This window comes from Jaculus jaculus, chromosome 1 (genome assembly GCF_020740685.1).
Source record: "Jaculus jaculus isolate mJacJac1 chromosome 1, mJacJac1.mat.Y.cur, whole genome shotgun sequence".
Lineage (NCBI taxonomy): Eukaryota > Metazoa > Chordata > Mammalia > Rodentia > Dipodidae > Jaculus > Jaculus jaculus.
Genome location: NC_059102.1, coordinates 27,516,429 through 27,543,873, shown reverse-complemented (window position 1 = coordinate 27,543,873; position 27,445 = coordinate 27,516,429). Strand labels below are relative to the sequence as shown.

General features: G+C 40.4%; 1 protein-coding gene across 7 annotated transcripts in view; it reads right to left on the bottom strand.

The window, feature by feature from the left end:
• The window catches only part of Sorcs1 (sortilin related VPS10 domain containing receptor 1), a 600,968-nt gene that overhangs the window by 376,921 nt on the left and 196,602 nt on the right, over positions 1-27,445 (bottom strand). For all 7 annotated transcript variants that reach the window (XM_004659364.3, XM_045156924.1, XM_045156934.1 and 4 more), the window contains exon 2: positions 24,836-24,903. In XM_004659364.3, coding sequence (XP_004659421.2) covers positions 24,836-24,903 — 68 coding nt within the window. The remainder of the gene's footprint in view (positions 1-24,835; positions 24,904-27,445) is intronic.

Genomic DNA, 27,445 nt, shown 5'->3' with positions numbered 1-27,445 from the left:
TGGCTCCTGCATAACAAGAAATTATCTAGAAGTTCAGAAGTGATAAACATATACTCCCAATGCTCTCAAAATTGATTAATGTTATGTATCCCCTTCACATCTAAGACAATGAGCGGCAGAGTTTCTCCAACTGTGAACAGTGGTTGTCCCGCTCCCTCTTCCCTCCAACTAACAATGACTTGGGAAAAGTGAAAATGTTTGAGCTCAGATAATTAATTGTATCTCATATACAACTATGTTAAGCCTATTCATGTGTTGTCATGATGAAACTATCCCCTGTGAACACAACAGCACAATAAAAACTATAGTCCCATATGTTTGCTGGTGATATTAGAGGGAAGATTAATTTCATGAAGAAGTGAAGCCAGGGCTGGAGAGATGGCTTAGCGGTTAAGCGCTTGCCTGTGAAGCCTAAGGACCCAGGTTTGAGGCTCGGTTCCCCAGGTCCCACGTTAGCCAGATGCACAAGGGGGCGCACGCATCTGGAGTTCATTTGCAGAGGCTGGAAGCCCTGGCACACCCATTCCCTCTCTCTCCCTCTATCTGTCTTTCTCTGTGTCTGTTGCTCTCAAATAAATAAATAAATAATTAAAAAAAAAAAGAAGTGAAGCCAATGACTACTGCTTTTCCCTTCACACCTAGCTTATAGACTAAGCAGTCAGTGGGTTATCAGCTTTTCCAGTATTCCAACACCCATTGTTGAAGCACCCTGCCTGTATTGTGTAAGCCAGTCTCAGAAATCATCTTTGTAACATATATTCAGCCCATCAGTTCTGTCCCTTTACAGGAAACTGAGTAGCACATTACCATCAATGTAGAACAAAGAGTTGATTGAGATGCGATATATGTACTCACTCTAAGCTGAAGCGTGTATGTGTTTTTATCCTCAGACTTACATTCACCAAAACATTCTTCATGGTATTGAAAAAAGAGGAAATAAACTCAATGTTAAGCATAGAATTAAGACAAAAGAAAATAAACTCATTTAGTGAATAGTGTCCCTAAGAATATGTGCTATTGGGATCATTATCCTGTGTCTTGACAGAGACTCCTGAGTGAGAGAGAACCAAGTATTCATATTCAATTGTGACGATGGAGTGTGTGTGCACATGTATGTTCCAGGTTGTGTGTTATGTGTTGTGTGTGTCATGTATGTGCACATACAGCACCTCATATGCTCACCTATAACAGGACATGCTAGGCTGCCTTGTCCAGAGCAGCATATTGATGCCCCACTGCATAGCTCTGCAGCCCTTTTTGTTTCTGTGTTAGCCAGAGCCTCTTACTGACGGTGTGCATGCTGCTTCTCATTCCTATTCTCTGCAAGCTCTGGCGATTCTATGTGACTGGGGTCACACATGTGCATAGTCACGTTCAGTAGTTTATGTTGGTCCTGGGCATGAAGCTCAGCCTATCTCTTGGGCCTCCTTAGGTCCTCATGCTTACACAGAAAATACTATTAACTTCTGAGCCATCTCTTCAGCACAAGGACTGAGTTTTAGTACTAAGTTGACTCCTTCATAGTTCATCTAATTATTGGGCTACTTATTTCAGCTTCCCAAATCTGAATAGTCACAACTGAAAACTGAGGGGTAGAACCTGTAACTCCCTGCGTCAGCTTTGTGAATTAAAGGAGATATATGTGACATGCTTAGCCAATGATAAAGCTACCTTTTATTTAGTATTTATTTCCTAGAGGCAAATGAAGCCATATGATATTACCATTTGTCTTGTTCAAAAAAATGGTAAATATCTGAAAACCTCTTATGAAAATAATACACTACTGTATTAAGAAAAAAGACAGAATGCTAAGTACAGTATGAAATACTACTCAAAGGTAGACACAGACACGGATCAGCAGCTGTAACCTCTAAAATAAGAGGATTATGAATGGATTTTAGTCATATTAAGATGATATTAGATTGAGAATATCCAGCCATAGCCATGTGACCTCCAAAATGTCTAGAGGACACACAAACACACACTCACGAGGTACTGGCAAATGCATCAATGAGCCATGCCAATTTATCCATCTAGCTATTAGGATCAAAACTTAGAAAAAGTGGCCAAGGTTACAGATAGGGTTCTTTGTAACTAATACTTAGATGAGAGAGATCATCTGGAGATGTGTACATGACACTTTGCAGACCACAGTTGATTTCTTATCTGGGAGAAACTGTGAACTACCAACCTTTAATAATTCTCTAACCTCAGAGTTAACTGTTTTGTTTGTATTACCATGTGCTTTTGGATGAAATTTTAGTATGTCTATGATTGTCTATGATTTCTCTATAAACATATGAACATATAAATATATAGAAAAAATTTCACATAATTATATATCCATATGTATACACAGATATATATATATATATTAAAATATATCTTATATATATTAAAATATATATTATAAATATAATTATATATATTTAAAATATATATTATATATATATTTTAATGTTCTGTGTCCATATGGACACAGAACATTAAAATTACACTTCCATTCAACTAATGAATATTATGAAGATATGCAATAATTAAAGCCCCTGCAAGAAGAGGTACAGGATCTCTGTCTCCATGAGTCCATGGTAAGGAACTACCTTATGGAAAAGGGTGAATTAATCTTTAGGGAGGGACTTTGAGGGGATTATGCTATGATATCTGAAGAGAATGAATTTTCTCAGTACAAATGATTTCTAAAATCCTTAGAAATTGTCCTTGACTTATCCTTCTATCCCTTGCCACTGTACATTCTACACATGCCTCCCTGTAGTAGTTAACAGAAAAATTTAAAATTAAATAAAAGAAAGACCAGGGAAAGACTAGAGGATGACAATGGAAACAGACATGAAGTGGCCAATTAGGGAAAATGGAGTTCCCCAAGACATGGCTTGTGCCCACTTTCCTGCCGTATTAAAATGGCCTTGCTATGTAAGAGAAAATTAAAAAACATCATTCTCTCAACAATTAAGTCACATTGAGATAGAATAGAGTCCCAGACTCTTCTCTAAATGCAGCTCACCCCTTGGAATGTTGTATTACAGCTTCCTGATTCATGCTTAAGAAACTTGAGTGGATGGAACATCAAACTTTATCACTTAAGCTTTTGCTCTTGGGTGAATTTTAGAACATTCAGCAAGGTTCCTATAACAAACAAACTAATGATACACAATTGCAAGGGTGTACGCTTGTGACCATACATGCACACCCACTGTGGATCAGTACACTCAGCTGCCAGAGACGTCAGCATACAAGATGAAAATAAATGGTGCAAGGTCATTAAAATTCCCAAACTCATAATTTTGAATATACCATTAAATGATTGATTGCTAAGGGAGCAGGGGTAGAAGGACCCCCCCCTTTTTTTTTGCTTTAGGAAATTAATTAATTAAAGGGTTAAGACAGATTGGTTAGGAAATTACCAAGAAAGGTCACCCCTAACAGAGTCATTATCCTTAGAGTAAATAGTCGTCTGTTTACCCTGAAAAATATGTGGCCTGGCTGCAGAATATCTGAATACAAATTATCTGCTGGAAGGATTCTCTGCTGTCCTTAATTCATTTTACCACTAGGGACATACAGAAGGGGGAGAGTACGGGGCGTGTGTGTGTGTGTGTGTGTGTGTGTGTGTGTGTGTGTGTGTGTGTTGCACTTGTCTATCCCATTATGAATTAATTAATGCCTTACATTAAACAAAGCCACCAGTTCCTGGGCACATCACCAATAGAGGAGAACTCCACAGCTCATATGCTTGAACCAGGCATCTTATTTCATCTGGCTTTGTTTTATTCCTTCCTTAGCAGAATCTGGGATGCAACCTGGTGGTGCTCAGGAATCAGGGATATTTATTTCTTAATCATATGGTTAGTCAAGGAAATTTTATAATGACCTGTCTAACAAGAGTCCAGGAAACATATTGCACCCTCCCCTCCCCAAATCTACAGTCTCAAAATCCTTCTTATACCAACTGGAGATGAGGGGAACATTCTAACTTTTGTAATAGGACAGTTTCAACAGATCTAAATGGGGCTTTGCAATTAGCAGTTTTAAAGGTGCATATGAGGTAAAACTAGAATGAGATTTATTTTGTTTTGTTTTGTTTTCAAGGTAGGGTCTCACTCTAGCCCAGACTGATAAGGAATTCAGTATGTATTCTCAGGATGGCCTAGAACTCATGGAGATCCTCCTACCTCTGCCTCCCAAGTGCTAAGATTAAACGTGTGAGACACCACACCTGGCACAATGAGATGTTTTAATCACATACTGCATGAGACTCCACCTAAATCTGATTCTGGAAAAACCACATACTATGCAATGAAATCCTATAAAACACAGACAAATTCTGAAAAGATCCACCAAAATCCTTGTCCTTCCTTTATTCTCTAAGTAGACCCTTGGGAGTCAATTCTTTTAAGCAATTTCACTTTGATCCCATGTAGAGAATTCCAGATATATTTCTTCAGTTCATTTTTCATTCATTGATCCATTCTTTAATTAATTTTAATGAGTCTATTTAATGTGCCAGGCACTCAACTAAGCTAGGGATATACAAAGCAACCTTGTCCTACCATCAAGAGGTTCATAGAAAGGAAAAGACAGAAAAATGATGAAATGTGTTCAATGTGATAGTTTTAAAGGCAGCTGCAGGATCAGGGGTCTCAGGACTTATTGCAGATCCCATGCAAGGGAGCAGGGGAAATGCTTCTAATGAGGGCAGAAAGCTCTGCATCACCATACTGGATGCCAGTGCAAAGTTCTTTCTCTAAAAGCTGGCAATATCTCCAAGTGCACAAATACAGATGTTAGCTTGTTTCTGAATCCTGACCTGGAAAACCACCAGCTCAGGGGCATGATCACAGGACAGCCTCCCATAGTTTTCATGGATGGGGCCTGATGAATAATGGAAGCTTTCAAGAATGATTTTGATGAAGAATAGGGGTAAGTCCTTCTTGTGTGGTTGTGTATGGCAGCACTCTGCCCAGGTAAATTACCTGCAGACAGAATAGTCTATCAACATGAGCACCTTGATGTTGATATTTTCCTGCCTGTCATTCTGTTTATTAACAACCACCCTTTCCTTTCAAAACATTTGAGAATCAAAGACAAGAAGAAAAGGAGAAACAAAAGCATACTAGAAGATAATGTTGGTCCAAAACAGCAGGATGTTCACAGGATTATGTCCTTGTAGTAAGCCTGAAAACAATGATGGCTATAGTCACACAGTGGGAGTGTGCTCACGCTGATGTGAGGCATCAAGCCGATCAGAAATCCATTTTGTCCCCTATTTATGAAGCAGAGATGTTATTTGAAATTTCATCCAAGTGTATCCTTACTGGGTAGGAAAATTCTATGGCATTAATATGTTTTACAAGCATATTATTTTTGACATTTTCATGATGTTCTTTGAACTATATGGACATACTCTGAGCTTCTGAAAAACCAGTGGAATATACAATCTTGAGTGGAAGCAACTTCGCATTGGATGCTGGTTGGCCCTTTGATACCATTCATTTGGCATCTACCCCCCCCCACCCGCCACCATCCTGTGAAACACCTCTCTTGCATATTTAAATCACCAGGGTTGCCTGTAGATTTCCTATATGCTTGGGGGTAGATGAAAGTTTCTCATTCAATTAGTCTTGGATATAGCCATACACACCATAATAAAATGATCTCCAGGTGACTGTAATGTGTCCAAAGCGCAGAAGCACTGAGTAGGCAATTTACTTAGCATGCAACCAGGCATTGGTGGGTAGAGTAGCAGCAGCGTAAGAACAGCAGTTTGTGTACACACCAAGTAAAGGGAGTTTCCGAGTGACCCCCATGTGATAGCCACTGTTCTTTCCTCTGGTGCTACTAGGTGAAATAATTGCAAACTCAATACTCCCAAGAAGTCTCATATCTGGTGATATAGAAAGATACCTAGACAGTTGCTTCAGCCTGCCCCATCATGGCTGTGATAGAAGAACTCACAAAGAGCAGTTTTCTTCAGCTCTACTCTGAGCTAGGGACAACCAACGTCCAGACATCCAGGATGTGCTGGTCATTGTAAACATACCACATATTTGTATTCATGATCTACAGCAACATTACCTAAGGAAAGAATTTTGCAAAACCAATTTACAAATGAGGAAACTGAGGCACACAGCTGTTTTTCAATAAGTGGTAGTTAGGAATGTCCCTCTTTTTCATATGTGTGTGCATGTGTGGAATGCATGTATGTATATGTGCATGCACATATGCATGTAGTTATGCATGTGTGTACAGGTGCATGTGTACATACATGTGTATGCATGCATGTGTATGACATTAGGCACTTTCCTCAGGCACACCATCCACCTCTTGTTGAAACAGAGTCTCTCACTGGCCTGAAGTTCACTGATTAGGATAAATAGGGATTTTCCTGTCTCCACCTCTCCAACACTGGGATTACTGACACAAACCACTATGCCTGGGTACTGAGAATTGAACTCAGGTCCTCCCACCTAAAAAAATATAAAATAAAAATCCCATGTCATAATTTTTCTATGTATCATTACAATCAGAGGACATGAGGTTCTGTTATGTTTCTACCTCATATAATTATAAAGTTTCTGTTGTGATTTATATTGTGTTTTTATTATATGTACCATATAATTTTATAATGCCATATTATTATAATATTGTATAACATGAATAATTCAATTATTGTGATTCCCCAATCATGATGTGGAATTCATAATTCACAGATATAAGCTAACTTGTTCAAGATAACATGACTCTCAACTTATTTAAATTTGGACATGGGAACTCTATTGGTTCAAAAATACCACACTTCCACCTGTAAAGTCATGGGGAGTTTATATGCCTCTGTCTACCTTTAGTCAACTGTCAGTGTATCATGAATACATTTAAGAGGAAAAATAGGATTACTTTTCCTACTCAGACACAATATAGACAAAAATGATATCCATTAACACTGCAAAAGAAATCTTCTATAAGCAAAGCCAACATGTAGGGTAACATTTTTTAGAAATGTGAAATGTTCCAGCACACTTGGAAATCAGAGTATGTCCAGTATATACTTTTCTCCTGTAGTTCTGCACACAAAAGAACTTTCCAGAGAGCATACCATCAGGATGTGTGTTGAGACTGGACATGCTCTCAGTATTTACAGATTATGCAGTTTCAAAGGACCCACTGAAATAGTGATCACCAACAGATTTACTGTTTATATTTTATTTGCAAAAGTTTCAGGGAATTTCAAGCAAGTAATTTCCCTTTCCATTTAGACTTTCTAACATTTCTGCAGCCCTCTTTAAAATGTAAGAATTAAATTGAAGAACTAGCAGCCTGTAAACTCAATTTTTTTTTGAGTAAACAACTCTTACTGCCTATCTGAATGTCAGCCACTGCTTCTGCCTTCTGAAAACCTAAAAAAGTTGTCTTTGCAATGGAGTTCAGAAAGCTAAGTATTCTTGAGTACTGAATCATGGCTGAGGATCCCACTTCTGCTGTCCTCCAATTTACGACTTGGCCTCAAGTCAACATCGTGCTGTGCCTCTGGCACAGAACTCTTCACAGACTCATTGCCTTCCTGTTTCCACTTGGGGCCTGACAGGCATCTCATGAGCATTCAGTTCTACGATTTCCTCCGGCAAAACAACAGGATGCTTCTCGCTCCTTTCCCTGGAATCCCATGCCTAGTAAACTGCACAGCATGGAGATGAAACGTACTGAAGAGCCACTCGGGTCTAAGAGACAAGTGGCAGGGTTCAGTTGGACAACCACAATGCAGACACTTTTGGGCATAAAGAAAAGAAGAATGCATGCAGCATGCTAGAAATGAAGGGAAATGACATTTAGTCGATCCTACAATTCATCTGGCACTTCAAGAATATTTTCTTTCAGAAAAAAACAGACATAGGCTACACTCATGTGTGGAAAGGCTTTCATGAGCAATAGGAAGCTTCAAGCATAGTTCTGGTACAGGGTTCTCCTGACCTCCAAGATTCCCTTCACAGGCCAGCCACAGCCTCAAAGGAAAGAAAGCTCCACCTTCATGTCCCCAAAAGCATCATGGAAACTAAAATACCATCCTCGGACACAGTAGAAAACTACTCTTCATACTTTGTGCTCAGTTTGTTTCTGGTAAAGCTATGCCTTGGCTTGAACCAAAAGAAACTCTCAATAAATTTAAGTGAGCATATGTTCATCTTTCTGATCTGATATGCTAAAATATTAACAACCTATTCACTTTTAGACAAGGCAAATGAGGCCCAGAGTCGGTAATCTTAACCAGTGCCTGCATAGACTATATAAACATCACATGACTATCTTCTTCATAGGGGCAAAGAATCCATAAAGAAATTGGTCTGTGGTGAAGACCTGTAGACTTTGTAACTTTGGTGGTGAAAACAACAGAATTGAAGTTCAAAGCCAGCTTAGGCTGTACAGTGAGTCATGCCTACTTAGGAAGAACTTATCTTGAACAAACAAATGATGAATAAATAAATAAATAAGAAAAAATAAAAATGGGTTATGTTCCATAATCAAGTGGCTTTCTTCTGAGTATAAGGCCCTGGTTTCAATCTCCTTCAACTGAAAGATGAATCCATAAGGAAAGGTAAGGTATATTTTTGGTTATTTTTTGTCTTTCCCAGTGGGTCTGGGGACGAGGGGTTAATGGGCGATATCAGATTGAGATAGAAAGTAGTCTCAGGAAGTACAGGGATGGGGAAACAAATTTTAGACTTGAGGCTCTCGTTGATCTAGTCTACTAAAGCTCATTCCAAGGACTAATGTATAGACTTTGTCATTGTAAATGACCTCGGGCAATGCTCCTTGACCTTTTCTCTACTACAATGTGCCTGATAAAAGAAATGCTCCCAAATTCCAATCTGAATATATCCTGCACATTTTATCTGGAAAAGATGGAGAACATTGGTTAAATTAAGCTCCACCGGCAAAGACCTGAGGCAGCCAAACAGATCAGGAGCACCACAGAAGCAGCTGCCTTGGCTGTTCCCTGCTGCCTAGAGTTCATAAAGTTGCTGACTTCACTGTCCTCCTCCAAACCACACACACTTTCTGATGACTGATGGGGTATTTTATCATGTGTTCTTACTGCCCATTTAAAGTACAGACTACCACACTTACATGTCATACAAATTTGAACCAGGAAAAGAAGTGATTATTTACAAAATCCACAAGTTCTTCATAAGTGATCAGCTAATGATGCTTAAAGAGCTGCCAAAAAAGGGGGGGAGGGTACCCAGAGGCCAGACCTGAGTGGAAAGAGTAGCAGGAACCAGAGGTACTTGGTGTCAGCAAAATTTCATTTGCCAAGTTACTATAGGTCAGGGCCCTCTGATACCCACCAAAACATAGACCATCTCCACCTCCATACTGAACATTCATTTACCGAGTTCTGAAGGGAAGGGTGTTGGTGCAGTGTTCTGTAACCCTGAAAAGGAAATGCCCCTGTCCAATACAGAAGGAAGTGGGCAGTTAAAATTCTGGCATCCTTTTGAGTCAGAAGTGATATATCCTCATACAGAGAAACAAAACAAACCAAAAAGTAACAAATTGAAGTACAATTGTTTAGGAAGTTGGGAAATGATATTAAATAAGAGAGAAAAGTGGTGTCCCAATAAATAACAGTCAATTTCCAAAGAATTCCAGACAAATCTTTGTGCCCCTGAACAGAAATGTTCCTCTTCCAACCCTAAACGTGGTTAATCCACACCTTAAATTATTTCTAAAAGTATGTGTTTGGCAAAATTCAAAGAATATGCATTTCCTACTTGATTAGGTTAAGGGTTAGTGGTGGGAAAGGCAGATGTTGGTGATGTTATTTTATTTCTTCCTAACTTTCAAAGTGATAAAAACTGAGCCTACAGTGGCCCAGCTCAGTTTTCTCATTTGAAAGGTGCGATGAAGCAGGACATTCAAAGATAAATTCGTTTCAAAAAGCTGTTTTAAGTCTGTTCCCTAGAAGTGAAAGCTGAAATAAATATACATTTTTTAAAAAAGAAAGAAAAAGAGCCCCGTGCCTTTCATGAATTGATTGCATCTCCTGCTTCTGCAAGCTAAGAAGTCATAATCCTGTGCAATCACAGATTGTTTGAAGCCAATAAACGGAAGGTGACGACCTTGCTAATACATCCCAGCAGGAGGAAGAAATGAAGTCGTGCTGAGGAATAACTCTTCAGCACACCATCTCTCTTTGGAAAGAAGAGACCAGCCCTGAAAGCACCTCAGCTTGATTTATGGTTGTACAGGATTTTGGCAACATCACCTAAAATAAGAGATAAAGGGGTTTTCCAAAGTTCTCCAATAGTGACACCTTTCATTTGCTTTGTCCTGTGAAATGTTCTCTCCCCATGGACGCTGGCTTTACTGCCATGCACAGCTTCTAGTTCACAGGTGGACACTTCCTTTAGTGGTGATCCATATCTCCAATCCTAAGGTGGTTGTGAAGTGATGGCAAAACATGGAGCGTCCAAGCTTAGCAGTCAATGGGCCAAGCATTTTTTCTGTTCATAAATTACTCTGTGATTACAAAATAATATATATGCCTCGCCTTTACCATGGCATGTGCTCCAGGCATACATAGTGAGCTCATTGTGTATGTGAAACATTCCAGTATCAGCCTATGTGCTACAACTAAATTAATATTTTTCACCTCCTACATGTGTGGTGATGACAAGTCAGAGCTTAACCTAATATTTGAGTGTAATGACCTTCAGTAAGTCTTTAATTGTCTATGATAGATATAAGGGGGGTGATTTACATCTAATAATTAAATACACTGATGACAAAGATAGATTTAAAAAAAAAAAAACTTTCCCCAATAAATAAATGTTCAGTAGTCTATTGTGGCACAAGAACTTATACTTGGTGCCAGGAATGTGGTGGTAAACAAGGTAATTTTAGTTCTCTATAAAGGTACTACATGCATGAAAACAACACATTCAAAAATAAAAAGAAATCTGCACAAGAATGCTGTATTTTCTGTGTTGATTGACAGACTTGGTGCTTTGGAGCTAGAATGCTTGGATCTGATCTTTGCTCCATTGCTCATCTTCCTCAGACCATGCTGGTTACTGTGGTAATTTGAATAGATGGCCTCCAATATATTCAGTGTTTTATTAGTTTGTAAGCAGGCCAGCTTCAGTAAATCCCTTCCTCCATAACTGTGCCTGGTCTGGAAGTTCATCTCAGTGAACCTGAGGCTGTCTGCTACAGTTACTTATCTGAGCATGTGCTTCTTCATCTATGGAAGGGGGAAAACAGAACAAGTAGTAGAAGAAGGCAGTTACAAATACCAGCTAAAGCCATGTGACCAGTGACAAGACTAAGGACTATAATTGTTATGTGTCTGTCCTACCTTGATACAAAGCGTTTGTACATATCTACACCAATATTAAGATTACATCACTAGCCAGGCATGGTGGTGCAGGCCTTTAATCCCTGCACTTGGGAGGCAGAGGTAGGAGGATCACCATGAATTCAAGGCCACCCTGAGACTACATAGTGAATACCAGGTCAGCCTGAGCTACAATGAGACCCTACTTAAAAAAAAAAAAAAAAAAAAGATTACATCACTAGCGGACTGTTCTTGAATTTATGATTGACCTATTATCTTCGAGACTAAGCATTCCTCAAGGAACCTTGCTTTGTGTTGGGGGAAAGACTGTGCATTTTTGGTTGTATGTGGGATAGTTATACTATTTTAGGTGGAATTATGAGCTTGTTACTGTTTTAATTTGGAAATCAAGAAGGATGTAAGGAGCTATGGCTTGAAGTCAAATTGACAAGGGATGGACTTGCAATGGTTAAGGTGTTGTCAACTTGATCTATTTAGTAAATCCACAGATGTCCCTTTTGGGCGAGTCTCTGAGGTTGCTTCTAGGAAGAATTAACTGAAGGGAGAAGTCTTTCCCCCAGGGTGAGCCCCTCCCCTACAGGGGGTGGACCCTCTCAGAGGGGGCATTATATAATGAAGCTCTGGGTGAAAGGAGCCCCTTACTTCCACTTGGGTGCTGGAGCTAATTTCTGCCTTCCAGCGTGGACTGAATACCAGCATCAACTGAAGATCCATGTGGATTTAAGACCAGTGGCTCCTCAGGAAGCCTATAGTGCTGGATGGGGACTGCTGAAGCATCCATCCATGTGGACTGAGCAGCTACCAGGTTCCTTGATTCTCGGGCCTGCAACTGCTATTGGACTACCATAATCTAATTAATGGATTTATATCTGTGTGAGTTCAAACCTCAATGCTGGTTCCAACTTTATTGTTGCAGTCAGGTTCACATCGCTGGCAGAAAATACCTGACCAAGAGCAGATGATGGGGAAGAAAAAGAGTTTATTTTGGCTTATATACTTGAAGGGAAGCTCCATGAGAGCATGAGCAGAGGGCTCCTCACCAATAGCATTTGGACAACAACCACAGGACAATGTGCTAAACATTGGCAAGGGGAAACAGTCTATAATATCTATAGGCCCACTGCCAATAATGATTCCCAAATCACAATCAGCTAGGAACCTAGCATCAAGAACACCTAAGTATATGGGGGACACTTGAATCAAACCACTCCATTTCATAATGGTAGTATATATCAGAGACTTATTGTGAGGATTAGCTAACACATAGACAACACTTGGAAGAGTGCCAGACATCCTGTAAATCACTATAAAATTTCTATCATTATTATTTATGAGGCAAATCAAATAGAGGGTAAAATAAAAGAAAGACACCCACATGTATAAGATCCAAGTTAGTTGTTTATGTCAGTATTTGTTATCATTCACTGTGTGTTTAGTTAGTGGGTAAGGCACACTCAACTTCACTATAATTATATGGGACATATACACACTTTCCAACGAGGAAAAAAAGAAGAGATATTTACTGCCCCCATCCTTAGAGCATGTAAATAGACAGAGCCTGGACCCACACTGAGACCACCCAGGAATACAGCCCAAAAGTGGGTCCCGTATGTGAAATTATTTTCCAAAAATACATGTAGTTTTGGCAGAGCATATGACTATTTTACCTTAGATGAAACGTATAATTCTCTTTATTCATTATTAATTTTAGTAGCTAGAGTTATCACAGTCAAGTGAGTGAGTACATAATAGCAGGAAAATGAGAAAAACTAATACAAAGTTATCTGAGACTCCAGAAAATTTACCTCTAAAAACAGAAGTCAGGGTTGGATAGATGGCTTACCAGTTAAGGTGCTTACCTATGAAGACTAAGGGCTGAGATTTGATTTCCCAGTACCCACATAAGCTAGATGCACAAGGTAGCACATGCGTCTGGAGTTTGTTTGCAGTGGCTGTAGTCCTTGGAGTAACAATTCTATCTCTTCTATGTGCCTCTTCCTCCCTCCCCCCCACCTCTTTCTCAAATAAAGAAAGAAAAATTTAAAAGAACGAATGTCACATTTTTCCATTTCAAAAAAGGTTCAAATATTTAGCATGGGCTTCATATAAGGTTGTGGAAGAAATCCAGATTTTGACCAGAAAGGGAACCAATGTATCTCCATCACGGTACCAGGGCCACTCACTAGTCATCACCAAGGTGTTACTGTGAGTAACAGCTGAGCACAAAATGAAAGTCGTAGAATAAAAGTTATCTGAAATCAGCTACCCCAACCCAATCCAGAAAGAAAGTTCAGTGTTCCTCCAAAACAAACAAACAGACAAAAAGGCTAATATCTTAGGAATATGGGGAAGCTGCAGTTATTCCACTTAATCGGGCCTCCCTGCTTGGTAAAAGAATAGTCCTGCCTCTCATGATGTCCTGATATAGCACAGCAGGTAGATCATTTGTCTAAAAGCTCTCTATCATGTAAATCTCCATAAGTTTTCATACATTTTGAATGTTTCCTACTGCTTTGTCTCTGGAAAATATAAACATGCTTAGGTTTGTACACACTAAAAAAATGGAAAGTGTTACTGTCATCAATGACCTCCTTTTTACAAATTCATATCCTTCTCTTTAGTTTTATCACAGCTTCATTCTGGAAAATTTCTTACCCTACCTTTCCCCTAGCATACACCTAATTCATCAGTCATCGGAACACAATAGCTTGTTCTCAGATCACTGAAATCTACCTTTCCCTTCAGTGTCTCCGTCTGACCAGTGCTCATTGAACTGATAAATTAAAATCTACTTCACAAATATTTTTCTTCTATGATAATTCTGTAGGCTTAATGTGCTTGCCTCATATCTCCTTTAACTTTCAAGTGCAATGGCTACAAGCCTCAGGCATCCATGTTTAGCTCAGCATTGATGAAAAATACAGTTTCTCTGTCAGTTTTCTTCTATACTCTACTCTAGTTTTCAACTAATACAAGATCTAATTGTGCAGAAGCCTTCCTAATACATGTCTTTACCCCAGTGCTCTTGGGGCAACTCCAAGATCAGGCATAATTACTGAAATTTCCCTTTGAGCTATCTAAACATACTCCTATTTCCACATGTAAGACAAGAACCCTTAGTCTCTTTACCTCATCCTATGGCCCATCTCTATCTTCCCTTCCTGATTCTCTTACAGTAAGTGGCCTCAACATCCACAGGACAACACAAGACAAAAGTGAAAATAACATGTCCTATGGTCTCTCCTCTCCACCTTCTCTGTCAACCAATAAGACCTATCCATTTTTCTGATTCAACATAACACCATATTTTTTCTGAAATTTATAGCTTCATCTCTCCTTCCCCCTGTCCCTAACTTTTCAAAGATGTATTACTTTCTTTAGGGTAAACCTCAAGATACATATTAGAAAAGAATCTGAATTTACCAATTCTACACAGACTGTTTTATGACCTACTGTGGTTTCCTAAGATCGCTATGCTACCAGCACCTAAATATGCATGGAACTCAGTATGCATTCAATCAATTAATGGTCTCCTTTCTCAATAAATTCCCATTCCTTAATGATTCAACTCACACTGTGGAAGCATCCTTTCCCTCTTCAGGAACATCAATACTCTTCTATTAATATTAGTTAATATTAGTTATCAGTGTTACTAATAACTGTGATGTCCAGTTAGTCATCTCTTTCTCTCATTATATTTTTTAATGAATTACTTAAGGGAAGTGCTTGGATAAATACCATTGAGTAAAGATCTACATGTGTTATTATTTCTAGATACAATTCCAAATCACACTTGGAACTGCTTTTGCTCTGCACTTTTCTAGGCTCTGTGAGAAGAAAATTAAGATCTCTTGCCTTCAGGGAATATATTTCAGTGGTGACATCAGACAATATAGAAGTAATAAATGGGCTGGGGAGATGGCTCTGCAGTTAAATACACATGATTTTAAAGCCTGCCAGAATAGATTCAGCTCACCAGTATCCACATAAAGCCAGAAACAGGAAGTAGCACATTTATCTGGAGTCTATTTGCAGCAACAGGAGGCCCCCGTACATCAATTCTCTATCTCTCATAAATTAAAAAAAAGTAAAAGTAACAAATAAAATCATTACAGATTAGATAATGACATACAGTGAATGTAGGGAACAAAGAGCTCTAGGAGAAAGAAGGGTCCACTGTAATAGTGGCCTTTTAACAATCAGTATTTTTGGCTGAGACCTGGAAAAAAAAGAGAGGATGTTAATCATTCTTAATGAAAATTGAGAAGAGCAAATCTTGTCCTGGCACTCTTTTGATTTTACTTGTTCCCAAATCTCAAACAATCACTTAATCCCCTTTTGGCGTCTTGAGAACAAGCTCAAGTTTTGACATGAAAGGTAAGACAAGCCATGGAGTGAGGAGGAAAGCCCTTAGGGACAATAGGGATTCAGGAGGATTTGTTCTTCAAGAGAACTAGATAGTAGTAATCAACAGTTCAAGGGACTTCATGATGTAAGATTTCACCACCTGCTGTGAAACTCACATGCAGAGGCTGTGTAACCACAGGGGAATTAATGTTATATATGATTCCTGAATGTCTAAGTGGATTGCACATCAAAATGCCACTTGCTTTGTTTTCTGTAGTAAAACTTTCATCACATGCTTCCTTGGATACTATTGGCAACTTTCTGAGACCATCAAGGTGATGCTTGCTTTACAGTGTATTGCATCTATGGCTTGCCGAAAGGGTAAATGGAGAAATCTGCAGAATGCCAACCACTGAGTCTATGAGCTCTCTCAGGTGGCCTCATAGAGCTCAGGGAGGTTCAGGGCGTCGCTGGGTAGAATGCAGCCAGACCCTCTCAGAAACAACCTTTAAATGGTTTCTGGTAAGGAGGAGTGTCAGGGCTGTCTGATTGTGTGTGATCAGAGTCCCTACTTAAATTTAGTTTTTACATACTTGACACAGGTTGTGTTCTTCCTCTCAGAGTGGGAGTGTAAGGTCAGAAGACATGAAGCATTCTCTTCAGAAATATGTGTGTGTGTGTGTGTGTGTGTGTGTGTGTGTGTGTGTATTCTTCTCAATTAATTAATTAGCTTTATATTCACTTACTTAAATATTATTTAACTAGGTTAACATTCTATTTTCTAATTACATATTAATTATTAATATAATTGGTTTGTTAGATTCTCTTGCTGCCACAAATGAACTCCAGATGCATGTGTCAATGTATGTATCTGGCTACACATTTGAACAGATGAATTGAAGTCCAGGCATTAAGCTTTGAAAGAAAGTGCCTTTAACCACTGAGCAATATATAAAAAGAACTACACCTAGATATATAGTTGTTAAATGCAAGGCATTAGGTTAACACTTTAAGATACAAAAAGTCCAAGATACACAATTAGATTTTAGTAAACCTAGTCCACATTTTATACACTGTAGCCAAGAAACCAAAGGGGGTTTTGATGATGAATATGCACGGGGTTCTGTTTTGGCTATAGAGCAAACAAAGACAAAGGAAACTAAAACAAGTCATTATTAACCAGTCCTAAATCTCTATGGAAAAATACCTGAGATGAACAACCTAAGGGAAGAAAGATTGACTTTGGCACACAGATTCAAAGGTTTTAGTCTTTGGTTGGCTGGTCATTGCTTCTAGCAGACAGTGAGGTCAAGGTGGATCACCATGGTGGAGAGCAGGTGGTGGAACACGGCTGCTCACTTCACAGGGGCCAGAAAGCAGAGAGAGCAGGGAAGGAGACAGATACAAGATACAATAGCCCTGAAAGACATGCCCTCAGTGACCTACAATCCACTCTCCTCGTAGCCCAATCAGCTATGATGTCATCAATGGATTAATCCAGTGCTGAATATTGGCACCATCAGAAGCACACCATGGCTAGTCTTTGCATTTCTGGACTGAGAAGGGAAAAAAGATAAATAGCACAATAACTTATGCATAATATTTATTCTGAATTTAGTATACTTCTACAATTATGAATTGAATTTCTACTCCACTAGAGTTTGAATTTCTGTAGAGGAAGAAAAACTTGTTACACACACACACACACACACACACACACACACACACACACACACGTTTCTTCTGAAAGAATAAGCATGGTGCCCAGCAAAGAAAACACATTGAGATTAATACTTTATCTCTACCCAACATATTGATAAAAGTAATTATTGAAAATATACTATCCTAAGCCGGGCGTGGTGGCGCACGCCTTTAATCCCAGCACTCGGGAGGCAGAGGTAGGAGGATCGCCAAGAGTTCGAGGCCACCCTGAGACTCCATAGTGAATTCCAGGTCAGCCTGAGCTAAAGTGTGACCCTACCTCGAAAAACCAAAAAAAAAAAAAAAAAAAAAAAAGAAAATATACTATCCTGGTGAAAACTTAGGAACACTTGGAGTCTTTTTTTTTTATTCGTGGATGTCTAGTTCCATATTTTTGGGAAGTAATCCTAATATCTATTTACATTATAAATGCATATGGCCTTGGTATAGCAATGCCATATACTGCACTTTTTAGAACGTTGTTAATATGAAGGCTACTGATTTGTGTGTGCTGATTTTGTATCTTGCCACTGTGCTCAAAGAATTTACTGCCTTTGGAAGTTTTATGGTAGAGTCTTTGAGGTCACTTATGTACAGGATTTTGTCATATGAAAATAGGGCTAGTTTGACTTCTTCCTTTTTAATTTGTATTCCTTTTAAATCTTTCTTCTGTCTTATTGCCAGGGCTAGGACTTCTAGAACTATGTTGAAGAGGGGTGCTGAGAGTGGCACCCCTGTCCTGTTCCCGATCTCAACGGGAACTCCTCGAGTCTTTCTCCATTAAGCATGATTTGGGCTTTAGGGGCGTTTTTTTTTAATTTTTTATTTAAATTTTTTTTTGTTCATTTTCATTTATTTACTTGAGAGTGACAGAGAGAAAAAGAGGCAGAGAGAGAGAGAGAGAGAGAGAGAGAGAGAGAGAGAGAGAGAGAGAGAGAGAGAATGGGCACTCCAGGGCTTCCAGCCATTGCAAACGAACTCCAGACGCATGCGCCCCCTTGTGCAACTGGTTAACATGGGTCCTGGAGAATTGAGCCTTGAACTGGGGTCCTCAGACTTCACAGGCAAGCGCTTAACCGCTAAGCCATCTCTCCAGGCCTCTTTAGGGGCTTTTTTAAAATATAATCTTTAGGGCTGGAAAGATGGCTTAGCGGTTAAGCACTTGCCTGTGAAGCCTAAGGACCCCGGTTTGGGGCTCGGTTCCCCAGGTCCCATGTTAGCCAGATGCACAAGTGGGCGTACGCGTCTGGAGTTCGTTTACAGAGGCTGGAAGCCCTGGCGCGCCCATTCTCTCTCTCTCCCTCTATCTGTCTTTCTCTCTGTGTCTGTCACTCTCAAATAAATAAATAAATAAATAATTTAAAATATAGTCTTTATTATTTGAGATATAAATCCTCTAAACCTATTCTCTCTAGCATTTTAATCATGATGTGATATTGTGTTTAATTCATTCTCTGCATATATTAAAATGATTGTGTGGTTCTTGTGTTTAAGATTATTTATGTGGTATATTAGATTAATTGATTTCCATATATTGAACCATCCCTCCAAGGCTAGGATGAAGCCTACTTGATCAAGGTGGATGATGCTTTTGATGTGTTGTTGAATTCAGTTCGTGAGGATACTGTGCAGGATGTTTGCTCTAAGTTGATCAGGGATACAGGACTGCAGTTCTCTTTTCTTATTGTGTATCTGTGTGGTTTTGATAATGGGGTGGTGTTGGCTCCATAGAAGGACTTGGGGAGCACTCCCTGTACTCTGATATGTTGAGTGACAAAAGAAGTGGCTCCAGTTCTCCAGTGAAGATGTGGTAGATTTACGCTGAGAATCCATCAAGTCCAGCACTTTTAAGGTACCCAAGTATAAGGTCATGTTTTCAAATGTCTTCTGAAGTCTGAAGGATATGGATTAAAAAGCCACCAGAAAGGTGAAGAAGAAGCGTGTTCCACCTGCACAGAGAAAACACACTTAGGAGCCAGCTCTGCATGAGCCGCACGACTGGAGGCCCTGTGGCTTCGTGTTTCTGTCTTAGTTCTCTGGATTTATCCAGATACTGGTAAGATTAACAGGGCCTATTTTAAAGAACTGGTGAAAGAACTAAAGCACTGGGAACACTTACTGGTGCATAAAGAACTGCACAAGTTAATCAAGCACATGTTGATGTAATTTAGCATATGCAACATCCACACCAATATGGACACCTGACCCAGTTTAATAAGGCGTTCATCAGGATCCATTCCCATGATTCACTGGCAGGGGAAATAAAGCAGGTTGTCAGAGTTCAGTGAATAGTATGCTCCTATTTGCTTAAATAAGCAAACACACAGACAGTTCCAGCAAACAGATCTATCAAATGGCATTTTCAAATCAAGTCTTAAATGTATAAATAGCACCCATGCTGATCATCTTATCAACCTCAGGAAACCTGGATCTTGATAGAAACACAGAAACTCTCATTTCTGTGTTATATGACTCATTATATTGAATATCTGTAACATTTTTGATTGGAAAAATAACAAACAATGATTTAATGTAAAAGGAGCACTGTGGCACAAACATGAGATTAAAATAGAAATTCTAAAATTTGAATTCAGATTATCAAAGTCAAGCACCCAGAAAGCATCCAGACCTTGGCTGGGTCTGTGGTTTGGCAAGATGGGCCTTAGTGGAGAGAAGCACACATGAGTAAACACAGGTATAAGCAGGAGAATTGGGTTTGTATCACATGTTGAATTTCCATGCCTGGAAATTACCACACATATCATTTTTAGTACATGCATTTCTGTTTGATAGCCTTGAATTTATAGCTGAGTAAAATTGGATTTTGCAGAAAATCTTTCCTCATAGCAGAGGCTAACAAACTGATTCAAGCCACCCTTTGCTCTTTCCCAGGAAGTGAAATAGAAAGCAAAAAAGAGGCTTCCATGCAGTGATGGGTACTCCCCATAGGGATGGGAAGGTTCCCAGCCTTCAGATCAGCTTCTTTATACAGAACCCCAGGAGCTCCCCAGACAGACTGTATCATAGCCCTGAGCATCCCACAGCATTGCCTCCACACAACCGTCACAACACACTTGGGAACTTGTCTTGATAATCACTATGTGTCTCCCAGGAAAATGGGAAACAGGGCTGGCTACAATGTAGAAGGACCTAAAAAGCGGTGCATTTCCTCCGTGTCAACCACATGTCATTTTGTGCAAAATAAAGGAAACGTCTGCTGCTTGAATGACTACTTTTGGAGGCATAATTAGTAGCTTACTAGTGTCTTATGTAGAACTGAGAGTGGCACACTAAATTTAACAAGTCAGTCTTGTCAGTCAACCTCTTAAGACAGAAGCACTGTAGGTGTGTGCCTCTTTAAGACCGTGCACTCTGCACTCAGAGCTCCTCAGAATTGCCTAGGGCTTGCTCACCAGCTAAGCCTGTCTCAGCACAGTGCTGATTACCCTGCTCAAGAGGGGGAAAGATGAACATACTTCTCAGAGATACTGTATCTATATTTTGACATTTTATTTATCTCAACCTTTAAGCTTATCTTGCTTCGAATGATAAAACCACTGTGCCCCACAAACCTCAATGCTTAATCCACTGTAAGATGGAGTTGGTTTTCAGTGGGCCGTTAATTGTTCTGTGTCAGACCAGCCTTCTCCTCTCAGCTTGACTCCCTCAGCAAACAACAACACAACACAAAACAAAATCAGCAACTAGCACCAGGATTAAGGTATAATCAATGACAGCACACACCAGGAGCAAAAGCTCATTAATTTGATACAATGGCATTTTGTCATCTCTTGACTGGTGGGTCCAGAGAGCTTTGAATGCCTAGGACATCAGTACAAAGTCAACTGGCTCTTGGCCTCCCACCTACCCAGTGCCCCAAGGGCATTTGCCACTTGCCTGTTCTTGTTTATTCAGCTGGTAAAACGTTCCCAAGAATCAGGGCTCATGAAGAGTGTTTTGGATATAGTTGTTGGATATCTCTGTTGCCCAGTATTTTGCAGGACTTAAGAAAATGCTTGGTATTTTAAAAATCATATTCATCTTATACATATGTGTATATCACAGTTACCTAAAATATTTATTTACCTATGTGTTTATACATAGAAAGCTTCACAAGAAGTCAGGGGTTAGGAAGAAAGAAAAACAATGACCATATGTTGTTTACAATCTAACATACCTTTAGGTTTGTGGGCTTATACTTATTAATTGTATGACCTTAAGCACCACAAAAATGAATTTCAAGGATGCAATAATAACACTTGGCTAGCACTAAGCACCATGCCCGACAAACAGCGAATGCTTAATATCTTTTATTATTGCTGTCAGTGTATCACTACAATCATTAATCCAGCAAGATGCTGAGTTAAGAGCTTAAAGTCTGGTAGACAAACTATGCATACAAGCAGAGCAAAGAAGCAACACTTACTTCAAATCTTTATTAGGACACTTATGGTTGTATGACAGCTTGTCTATTGAAATTAGAATTATCTTCTTCAGGGACCTGGAAGTTCTTGGTGCTGCTTAATACCTTATTCAATAGAATTTCATAAGGAAAGTTACACACTGGAGTACTTCTGTGTCTCTCACCTTGAATGTACGTAGGTCTTTGTCATTCTTGGGAAATAAGCATTTGGAGGACTGAGCCTATGTGCGAACCACTTTCTATTCCTGGACCAAAATAATCCAGTGCGCAAAGATGTGAATAAATTTAACTTTATTGAATAAATGAACAAGAAAAACAGCATGAGGATTATGGCATGTTCAAAAAGATAAATTCAGTATCTTCAGTGTACTAGGTCTTGTACTTGAACCTGGAGTGGCAGGAGGTCTGAGGTCACAGGTCTTTTTTTCTTTCTTTCTTTCTTTTTCCTTTTCTTTCTTTCTTTCTTTTTTTTTTTTTCATTTGTGAGTTTCTACAGGAAAAAGGAAGAGCTGGCACAAGTGAAAACGAGTCCACACTTGAGGAGTTTCCTCAGGCAAGGCTTAACTACACCTCTCAGAATTTCAAGAACCTCTTTTCTTTGATCATCATCCTGTATCTGCCACCCCTCCCCTAACACCCTTTGGGGGTTGCTTAAACCCCAGGTATGGGCATCCTGAGCTGCTCAGAAATACGAGTTTTAGCAAAGCTAACTTGAAGTGTTATAAATACTGTCCTTCTCAATTTCTTGTGTTATCGAAATAACATTTTCGGTAAGGTGTTTGTATCCCCTATTAAAACATTAAATCAGACTGTTCCTAATGGGACAGAACAGTCACAGGGCTTATTTCCAATATATAGCACATACAGCCTATAACAGTCATGGGTATATATAAAAGCTTATTAAATATTTATAGATATAATATGTACACATATTGAAAAGCTGCCAGGACATTTTGCCACAACTTCTCAATTTTCAGCCATCAGACATTACTCCCTCAGAAGATTAATAAATTAATTTTAATGGATGGAAGGAAGGGCCATTTTTATTTCATTTATCCTCTTCCTGAGACTAAAAAGGTCATTTCTCATATTTCCTCATCAGAGAGAAAGAAGCAAGCTGAACCCAAGTTTCAGTGGTCTGGAACAATCTTCTCCTCATGGCCTCCAGAGTGTCCTATCCACTGTACGGGCAGAGAGTTAAGTCCACTGAAAAGCCTCTGTCCCTCACAGACAAGGCTACATATCTCCTAATTTCCTAATATGCAGACTTCTCTGTTCATGACAAACAAAAGACTGCTTTTATTCTTATATATAGACACATATTAGAAGAAGTGACCAGGAAAGCACAGGCTGACTGTGTCATGCAAGATCTAATCAAAGGTTAGTGAACTTAAATAGCGCAGTAGGCACTGGGTACTTAATGTGCTAAAACACTGTATTTAACGCTCAAACCAAAATGCCCAGACCTACACTGCATCACTGAATACCATCACTGGCCAGAACACAGACAGAACTCTGTCTTGCCTCAGGCTCATTGTCAGGTGAGCCAGGATTATCCATTCATAGGCGGTCTCACCTGGATTCCAGGTAGGAATGAATGTAGGTGTGGGTACCTGACATAGGCTAAGAAGAAGCACAAAATCAAGAGTGTGGAAAAATCCTTTTATTTATTTATTTATTTGCAAATAAACAGTAAACCAGATTACAGTGGGTTTCTGAGGTGTTCCCTATCTTTTATCGGGCTCATAGTATCACAAATGCATCTTTATTCTGGTTCTCTGTAAGGATCTCTGATCCTGAAGATGTAGCATCCATTCATATGAAAGAGTAGTGTGTGCGTGTGTGTGTGTGTGTGTGTGTGTGTGTGTGTGTATGTGTGCATGAATGTATGTGTGCACACACATGCATGTGTGTGTGGTATGCATGCATGTATGTATGCATATTTTTAACTGTGGGTGTACATTTGTGTGTACATATGTGTGCCTTTACATGCACAGGCCAGAAAAGTCTTTGGTGATATATATCCTCAGCAACACTGTCCTCCTCCTTTCAACGAATTTTTCTTGGCTTGGAACTTACCAACTTAGGCTAGACTGGCTTGGCAATGATCTCCAGAAATTCTCCTGCCTCAGTCTACATGTGTTGGGATTACAGGCCACCAAGTTCAGAATTTCATGTGTACTGAAGAGAAAACTCAGGTTCTCAGATTTTTGTTTTGTTTTGTTTTTGGTTTTGGTTTTATTTTTTGAGGTAGGGTCTCGCTCTAGCTCAGACTGACCTGGAATTCACTATGCCGTCTCAGGGTGGCCTTGAACTCATGGTGATCCTCATACCTCTGCCTCCCAAGTGCTGGGATTAAAGGCGTGCGCCACCATGCCCGGCTTTGGGTTCTCAGATTTTAAACCAAACAGTTTACTTCCAAGCTACCAAACACCCATGAAAGAGTAGTTCTTACACAGTTTGTGTGCATGAACAACACAGCCTGAACTGCAGAAATGTGAACATGTGTTCAAATTGGTATGTCCCCAGCTAGCAAACTGTGGGACTATGGGCAGCGAGCAGTGAGGTAGCTGTACTTGCAGGAAGCATGGCTTCTGCCCACTTGGAGCTTGTGTTGGTCTCTTCTACAAAGAGGCCTCTACTCTCCTTAAGCTCTCCTTAAACTCCACATAGTGAGACCCTGAGAACCAAAACACACCAGCACAGCGTGATGAGTAAAGTAGCACAAAGACCTCATCGTTCAAATAAAGAATGCATTTCTTTGGCCTGCCTGGAGACAAAGCCCACCCCATTGCTAGAGGAAACAGAAGGAAACCAGGAAAGGCTGCATAAGCCAAGGAAACTTCCCACCAGAAAATGAAGGAGCAGCCAGGGAGAGAGAGATGGAGGGGAGGTAAGGAAAGGGGGGGGGTAAAGTGAGAAATAGAGAAAGAGCGAGCCCAGACACGAAGCATAGATACCACAGTAATTACTAGTTCAGTTTATCTACATACCTCCAAAGTGAGCTCTCCGTGATGCTCCCCAGGTTGTAGTCATAGAGCTTTGTCAAAATGAGAATCACCTGAAGGCAGAAGAGGAAATCACCATGAGTCTCAAACAATTACACTCTCTTAGGTCTGAAGTGGCCCTGGGGAAGGCTTAGGATTCCTTTAATGGACCCTGAGCATAATTGAATGACTAGATACTGCTTTGCTGCTGTGACTGGGAAAGCAGGCCGCCCAGCCTGGCAGGCAAGAAGTCAAGGTAGGGGCCCTCCCTCTTATTCCCCCTGTCATCCCATAGCAAAAACGATTTTCATGCATGTGTGCGTCTTACAAAGGAGGGTGTCACACTTGGGGGGAAGTCTGTAACGTTGCCAAGGTGGCCCCTGTGAAGATGGTTGGAAAAGGAAGTCAGAGAAGCGGCTCCCAGCCCCCACAGCTGAGCCGTGAGGTCTGGTTCCTGAACTTGACTGTACTTCACTATGTCCATCTAGTAGCACCAGTATTATTGAGGAGTTGTAGAAGACACTGTTATAATAATAAAAGTACATATATCGGCATATGGGTCTTCACTGTTCCTTCTTTCTCCCTCTTCCTGAGAAAAGCCCTGGACGGCAGCCGCTAAGAACCACAGGAAGGCTAATTAACAACATTTCTTACGGGAGCAATTCTAGAACGGATGGGTCTTGACGTTTATAGAATTTGGATATGGGAGACCATCCACAAGACAAAGAATATAACACGAAAATCGAGAGAAGAAGTGTGTGGAGAGATGGCTGAGTTAGTGAAGCACTTAGTGAGGCAGCATGAGGAGCAGGGTTTGGATCCTCACGACCCAGATAAACCCAGGAGGATGTGGAGGACCCCTGTGATCCTCCTGCTCTGGAGGCACAGATGAGATTGCCTGGGACAAACTGGTCACTTAGATGAGCCAAGTTTGTAAGCTTTGGGTTCAAGTAAGAAACCCTATCCCACTAACAAAGATGGAGCATGAAGGAGAGAGCTGACATCAGCCTCTGGCCTCCACACGTGCACCACTGCGTGCACCCTCGTGTCTGCATGCGTGTGAGCACACATACCCTCACACTCACTGCATAGGCACACGCAGGGAAAAAGCAAAAAGAATCTGAAGTTGAGGGACACTGATGACAAGCTTCTTCAGATCCATAGTTCAGGCCCTCCGATTTGTAACCTACAAACATTTTCAGCCCCATTGGGAGGAAACCAAGCTATGTAGCTCATTCCCCCATACTGAGGAAACTGGAAGTGTCCAAGGGTTCTCCCGGTGCAGGAAGAGGAGGGACACGGTGAAGCCTGGGAGCCTGTGATGCGGTAGGGCAACGCCAGCTCCTCCTCACTAGCCTAGTGGGTGGTCTTCACTTCTTTCTGCTGCAGAAGGTCTTCGCCATCACTGTGGTTCCAGAAGATAGCGTCCTTGGCACCTGTGGCAGTAAACAAGGACCTCCTGCTTCCCTGAACTTCCCAAACGCAGAGGTTCTTAAGAAAATGTTAGAAAGCAGCCTGCTTCTGAATCAGTGTGCACCACACATCTGCTCACAATTCTGACACAAGGAAAGAATGGAGTTGGTCTGTTTACTGTTGTGATGACATTTGTATTTTGCTCCTAGTACCCACAGCCTAGAAGTTTTGGCATAGCTATGGTATTTCCAAATCAGCAGAAAACCACTGATACTGATTTGCCTGGATTTTCTCTGAAAGCCAAGGACTCAGTTCTAGATGCAGCTGCAGGAACATGCTAACTTGGAGTTAGAATCCTCCCAAGTTCCAGACTATAGGCACTGGCACCCGATTGGCTGGAGGCAGGAGCTACCATGAGAAGATACTCAACAAACAATTTCTCAGCAAGCACACTGGGCATCTGTGACCTTATATTTGGTTTGAATTAAGAAAATGATATGGTAACAGACAGGCAGAGACCTCTGAAGACCTGACCTCTAATGTCCCCCCACACCTCACCCACAGGATGCACTTCCTCCAATAATCTGTTGAAAACTTGCTCCTTTAGCAAAGCGTGAGCTAGTGTGAGGTGTGTGGCACCCTGTGGGCACATCAGATGCCATGCCTGTGGTGGGGGCATGTGTTTAGCAGATCCCTGTGCCAATTAAGTCACTCTAAGTGCTAAATTTCAATCACCTTCATCCCATGAACACTGATCGGTGGCAGCAGGGTAGCTGTTTGCTGGAAGACAGAGAGTGATGTCTCCAGGAGCCCTCAGTACGATTTTGCTGAATAGGGTATAAATCCCCCACGAAGGAAATGGAGATGTGGGCAGCAAACATGTCTAGGTAGTTGCTCTTGTGATATAATAGGGCAGGAAACTAAACAATGAAGTTCAGCTGGTCACAGGCTGCGTCTCGCATTCATCTGACAACTTCAGAGGCATGCCAGAAAAGGAACACTTTAACCCAGCATGGAATGGTATGAGGCCACACATCCACTTCTCCACCAACAGAAACTATTTGATCCATTCCCGGAGTAGGCAGGTACTGGCAGTAGAAATCTGTTCTCTGTCTCTTCTTGTGGGGCTAGGAAAACTAAAATGCCAGTGATGCAGTCACGCAGTGCACTGGTCCTGCTCAGGACAGGTGTGCTATGTGGCAC